Source organism: Cucumis melo, chromosome 2 (genome assembly GCF_025177605.1).
Source record: "Cucumis melo cultivar AY chromosome 2, USDA_Cmelo_AY_1.0, whole genome shotgun sequence".
NCBI classification, from domain to species: domain Eukaryota; kingdom Viridiplantae; phylum Streptophyta; class Magnoliopsida; order Cucurbitales; family Cucurbitaceae; genus Cucumis; species Cucumis melo.
This window is the reverse complement of record NC_066858.1, coordinates 9274732-9281624: the sequence shown is the minus strand read 5'-3', so window position 1 is coordinate 9281624 and position 6893 is coordinate 9274732. Positions and strand designations below refer to the sequence as shown.

The 6893-nt window shown below is 33.1% G+C and overlaps 1 protein-coding gene across 1 annotated transcript; it reads left to right on the top strand.

The window, feature by feature from the left end:
- The first annotated feature begins 581 nt into the window (after positions 1–581).
- On the top strand, positions 582–4687 carry LOC103487184 (uncharacterized). The gene is made up of 4 exons (XM_008445410.3): positions 582–886; positions 1102–1203; positions 4104–4264; positions 4361–4687. Exons 1-4 carry the CDS (start codon positions 790–792, stop codon positions 4493–4495), a joined length of 495 nt encoding a protein of 164 aa, XP_008443632.1. The 5' UTR covers positions 582–789; the 3' UTR covers positions 4496–4687.
- The last annotated feature ends 2206 nt before the right edge of the window (positions 4688–6893 follow it).

Below are 6893 nucleotides of genomic sequence, written 5' to 3'. Positions count from 1 at the left end.
GATTAAGAGAGAGAATTTCAAAGAGGTTAGAGAAGTTAAAGGAAGAAGATAGAATAAATGGAAGAAGATGGTGAGTTTGTCGTGATTTTGGTGAAAGAGAAAGGAAAAATTTCGTTTAAGGGTAAATTGGACTTTTCATGCATATTTTATCCTACAAAAGTCTATTTTCTTCCGATCAATTCTAAAACCTCACGACCCCTCAAAAATGGACTATTTTTTTTTTTGCAATTTACCAACTAATTATAGCAAACTTATATTATATTTCTCTACTTTTTAGTGGTTATCATTAATAAAAGTTATGGCTGATAACCGTTATCAATTATATCAACCGATAACATACTTATCAAATTAAAAACTATTAATAATAGTATCTATCAATAACGACTATTAATTGTTATCGATGATAGTTTTTAATTTAAGAAAATTAAAAAAGTTATCGATAATAACTGTTATTACTATTCAAAATGGTGATTGGACTTAGATATTTTAATCTTTCACTATTTCTAATGGTCACTTAGATATTTTAATCTTTCACTATTTCTAATGGTATACAGACCATTACTTTACTCTTGGACTACAATGTGTTTGGGTACAAAAATGTGTTTTATTCGAAAAACAAAAAGAAAAAAATAAATTATTGCTATCGACAAACCTCATTATTTTATTGGTCTATTTCTTCGGCATAATAATGTATTTTCCATGAATCGTCGCTGAGTTTTCTTCTTCTTTCTTCATCTTCACTTCTTTTGTTTCAGATCGGCCCTTCCAACTCCAATCATCGACGACATCATGGACGGAGGGCGGTCGTTCAATCGCATCATCTTCCTTCTCTTCACCGTTCTTCTTCTCTTTCCGGTCATCTTTGCTGCCAAATTTGAATATTGCGGTTCGTGTCTCTATTTCAACTTTCACTTTTTCAGTTTTCACTTCCTTAGGAAAAAAAGCCTAAGGAAGAATTCGCCTTCTCTATGTTGTTTAGTTTCCGATTTCTGGAATTCGAGATAAGAAAGATACTCTCCTAGGAAAAGGAATTTATAACTTCTGATTTCTTGTTTTTTCTAATTTTTGATCAATTGGTGTCTGATTGTGAATTGGAATCAGATAGGAGAGGTAATTATCCTGTGAAGGTCGATGAACTCGAAGTATCTCCTGATCCAGTAAAGAGTGGCCAGCCTGCCACGTTTACCGTTTCAGCCTCAACTGGTAAAGCGTTGGTATTTCGTATTCTCCAGTCATTTTAATTCGTTTTCCTCACTGTTCTTCATATTAATCTGCTTACTCTCACCTTATCTATTGGCATATGATTCATATTTGGTAAGGACTAAGGGCATTAGTAACCTATTTATGGCTATTCTTTTTTACGTGTTGTTAATTGTTCTTTTAACTATGCTCCAACACTAATTGAAGAGGATTCTTCTGGTCGTTTAACTACGGGATAATATTGAAGTATTTGATATGAAGCTTAACCTTCTTTTCGTAGAAATTTTCTTAGAGTTCTTCTCATATTTGAGGACAACCTTAATAACTTATATAAATATTGTCAAATTTGTGATTATAAATTCGCAGAATTTAACTGTATTTGTAGTGAGTAGAAAAAGATACAGCTTAAGCCATGCAATGATCTAATCATCTCAACTCAGATTGGGATCCATGTTTGGTCTTGCATGAATTCTCTCTACTCATTGGAAAAATTATTAAACTGGTCGACCAAAGTAGATAATGTCTTGACCTGCTTATGGAAGGGCTCTGTTCCCGACCTGGTCCAATTTTGGTCTTCACATTTCTAGTGTATCTAGAATGATTTAAGCCCTTATCTCTCACCACATTCTTTTTTATGGTTACTGGCCTTATCTGACTTTAGAAATACTCTCTCATCTGGAGTAGGTATATTCAGGTAAGCTTATATACTCTCAAATTTCGTGCAACTGAATTTCATTCTCAACACTAACTTGGACATCATAGATTTAGTGCCCCGTGCTACCCCGATGTTAGTTGATTATCTGATGCATCCATTGCTGTATATTGTCTCACAAGTGGCGGACTGTAGACTCTCAATTTTGAGCATCCACAGTTGGTTGATTTTTGTGTTTTTCTTTAATATTGTAATACATCAGGCCCCTGTTTTTTAATTACAAATCGCCACCTTGGGTTCCTATCAAATTTAAGGGCTGAGTAGATGTGGATGTAGTGGAGGTGAAATCAGGATCTATTGATCTTCAGCATTTCTCATGCATTAATAAACCCTAAGACTCTTAGGGGCTGTTTGCTCCTAGGATTAGAGAGGAGTGGAGTGGGCTATTTTAGCCCGCTTCATGTTTGGTCCTAATACTAGGATTAGGAAAATCCTAATCCTAATATTCTGATAATACTTGTCCTCACTCTTGTTTCTCCTCTTCCTTACACTCCCTCTCTCACTGAGCTCCAATTATTTGCCAAGTAAAAGTAGAAGGCCAAGCCAAAGCGGAAATCTCAGTAGCAGCCACCACAAAAGGAAGCAACGCCGACAAAAGCTGAGATAATAGTTTGCACCCCAAACGCAAACTATTATAATCCTCAGACTATTATAATACCCAGACTATTATAATCTTTAGACTATTATAAGTCCCTCTTCGCCCCAAACAGCCCCTTACTTATTGAAATAGAGGACTTTAGTATGGGGTGTTTAGAAGGAGCATATGGGAAATTATTAAGTTGTAGAAAAGGGAGAAGAACTTTTTAGTAGGATTTCCTTGTGATGGAATTTGGGAGAGTCTAGCCCTTTTGAAAGGTTAGGGGCTACATTATTACTTGTTCTTGTGATATTATAGCATGTATTTCAATATATTTTCATATAATTCTGTCTTTTATTGTTCTTGTTGTTCTTTGTGTTCTTGAGTATTCCCTTGTTAGGTTGAGTACCTAACATAAACATTGGTTTACTCTTGATTTCTCTCACTAATTTTCAAAAAAGGTTTTTGTTAATTCTTATTGTGCACTCGAATCCCTAGGTTTAGTCAAGGTTTGATTGTATGTTCACTCTTCATAGACAGCGATTAACTACATATGAAATGCTTGGATGGATGCCTGTGCTTTATGCATATTATAATTTGAAAATCTCTCGAAAATGTACATTTTGTATGATAATAAACTTTGATGAAGGTCAGAATGATGGAAGTGAAACTTTAGGGTCTATTTATGAGAACTTTTATCAAATGGTGTGTGGTTGTGATTATTAGTTTTCCTTCTTAATCATTCACACAGGTGTATTATTTAGTGTTTACTTTGTCATTTAAGTTGCTGGTTGAAGTTGGATTTCTTAGTCAACCACAGATGCGTGCATATTGACTTTCTCTATGGATGTTTTTGTTTCTTCATAATTTTGCTGAAGAATTAAGCATTGTTGTTGAAGGATCTTTTGTGACGAGAGTCAGCCCTGAACAATTCAATTTTCAGGCTAAGGCTCTCCTTCTCCCCCTCCCTTTTCTTTCTTCCCTACCCGTGTGTAGGCCACATTTCTTCAAGGCCCTACAGGGGTCCTTCACTTGTGTTAGGGAGATGGAAGCCTGGAGCATATTTTTCCTACTTTTTGTGAGTGCTATGTGAACCTCATTGAGTTTAATTATTGTTTTTGCGACATTCCCCTATGATAATAGAGTAAGATGCTCAGGTTTTCTTTAGGTGTATGAGTGACTGATACTTTCTCCATTAACATGTACCATTACTTTCTCATGACCTTCTTTTAGTGGTAAATGGTAAAGTGGAACTTACTAGAAAGTGTTCAAGTAATCTCTGCTTTCTGATTAATATGTTTACTGGTGTTACTGTCTTATCATCAAGTTTTACTCTCATTTAGAAACTCGAGTTTGTTCAGTTTCCTGATAGCATGTTCATTGAATGCTGCCTATACCGTTGTTAGTTCATCATCATTTGAGTAACAAATTTCCAATAACCTCATTTAAAAACTCGAGTTTGTTCAGTTTCCAGATATACTGAACTGTTCTTATATAATTGTAGTTGGTTACTTTTCCTAATGATCATCTGGTTGAATTCACTTTGAGGAAAGGTAGCGAGAAAGTGTAGACGGGTTGGTATTTAATTTAACAAATACAATGTGTTCCATTCAGAGAAGAATCTCTCCGGTGGGAAGTTCGTGGTCGAGGTCTCTTTATTTGGGCTGCATATACATTCAGAAAGTCATGATCTTTGTGAAGAGACTTCGTGTCCAATTGCACCTGGAAAATTCTCTTTATCTCACTCCCAAAGCTTACCTCCATTTACCCCACCAGTAAGTCCTGTTTGCTAGATTAATATCTGTTTCTTCTCGTTAGTAAAATAATTTTGAAGCTTGGTTCGTGAACGTTGGCTGATGTTTGCAATACAGGGTTCATATGTCGTTAAAATAATATTGAGAGATAGCAAGAACCAACAGTTGACATGCATCAGCTTTAAGCTCAAAATTGTTTTCGGTGATGCGGAATCAGCAATTTCTGAAAAATCCTTGGTTGCTGAGAGTTGAAAAATGACCAACAATTCAAGTTTTAAGATTTCATGTTAAGTTTCTTCTCTGTTTTTCAACTGCATGGTGTGAAATATTATATACTTCTCCGACAAGGGACTGTTCTACCTTCGTTGGTTCTTTAATGCCTATGAATTGTGTAAAAAGCTTCTGAACAAATGTGAATTCCTCAATATTAAGCTGTTTTCGACATCCTACCTCGAGTTTTACTTAACTTTTGATGAAAGAACGCACGCTAGTCTGATCTATATAAAAAAAAAGAAATTTGGAACAGACTGGACGTTAAAATGACTTTGCTAGAAGAGTGTTAAGAAAAAGGAGTTGAACTTTGTTCATACCTTTTATATAGTTGATACCATTTTGGTTTCTGTAGTTGAAGCTGTGTTATATTTTAGGTTATGTTTACACAAGGAGTGACACAATCTATTAATGGTAGTTAAAGCTCATTTGATTATGCTTGATGTTGTTTACTTGTATTTCTTAATCGTGGTGAACTGTGGGACCTACCTCCAAACATGTAATCAAAATGTATAATCTACTACTTTTACCTTTACATGTTGCTATTACTGTAACAGTATAAGATATTTTTTAGGGGCTTAAAGGTTTCTTGGATGTGTTTTTGAAAATATGAGTTTTGAGCCAAATTTAGTGTGAGAAGTTTGTGAACCCTAAAAAGACAAAGGTTGAACAATTCTTCTCTTCCGCACACAAATTTTCCTTCAAAACACGAGCAAGATTCAATGTAGTGAAATAAAATATCATCTTTTGTTTCCCTTTCTTAAAGTTGTCTCCCTAGAACTTCTCTGGTTTTTTCAGCATGATGTTTGACAATGTGTGAGCCCATTAGGGCAAAAGTAGCAACATTGGTAGAGGAGTTTGCAACCATAAGATCAGATATTAATTGTCTTTAGATTGTTGGAGAAAACTTTTGATATAATATGAATTGAATACATTAGCAAATTGATTATATTTCAATTGGAAACAAATACACTGGATGTATAAGATAATTCAAACTAAAGCTAGATGGATATGAAAATTTACAATAACAAATTTATCATCATTTGAGTAACAAATTTATAATAAGACTTGGATATGAAAAACAATTAAAAACTTGAAAAAAAACCTAAAAAGCCTTAAAAAATTGCACCAAATAGTACAAATTAGAAATAAATATAATCTATAGCACAAGTGAACAATATTTGCAAAAAAATGACAATATTTTACCAGTCATATGCTAAATTTTTTAAAAATATCAATTTTGCTCTTTAGTTTCCTTTCTCTCGTGCTATCAGCGATGACTTCTATCAATGACAACATGTCTAATATGTTAATGTGTTTTTCATGAATTTATCATTGATAATCATATATGATATAAATGTTTATAGCATAACCTAAAATCAATAATTTATTTCAATAAAAGTTGCAACTATATCAATTTCATTTATGGGACGCTTACAAAAGGGCAAAAGAAGATATAATAATTAAGTTTATAGCACACACATTTATTGTTTGCAAAAATGGTAAAAACAAAGCCTAACCCACATATACAAGATGTAAAGTGTCTCAAATGCCCTCGTTACTAATACATGTCGTTACTAATACACATTTGATAAATCTGATACATACATGTTATATCTAATATCTCTTGATACACTTGCTACTCCCTGGTACACTCGATATATATTTGATACTTCTCGATAACCTTTGGACCTTGATATACATTTGAAGAATCATGATACTCTTTGACACACTTGATACACTTTGATATACCATAAACACCTTGATACTCCTAATATTCCCTAGTACACTTGATTATTCTTGATACACATGGATACCCTTTCGGCCTTGATACACTTAAATGCTTCACTAATAAGTTTAATATACTTGATGCATTGCTAATAAGCATGTTATACTTCATTGGTACACTCAACAATTTTGATATGCTTAATACACGTGAGATGTTTGATACACCTGATGCCCTGCAGATACAATTAGTACTCTTCACTGGTACACTTGATTGATAATACATTTGATATGATTGAAGTCCTTCTTATACACTTGATACACTATTAATATACCCTAGTAAACTTGATTGATATACCTAATAATGATTCATTTTACTAATATGTTGATATACTTTAATAATATATTATTGATATACTGTGTAATGATACATTAAGTTATATCGTTTATATACTTAATAATACTACAATAAACTGCATAAAATTTGAAAAAATGAAAATCACATAGTAAGTATATTAACTAACTAATACATATAATATAAGTACATCACCAAACTGATATACAAAACTGATACAAAGTAAAATCAAAACAAAATCAATGTAAAAAAATAAAACAAAATCATTTGAAATCAGATTTAACTCAAAATACACATCAA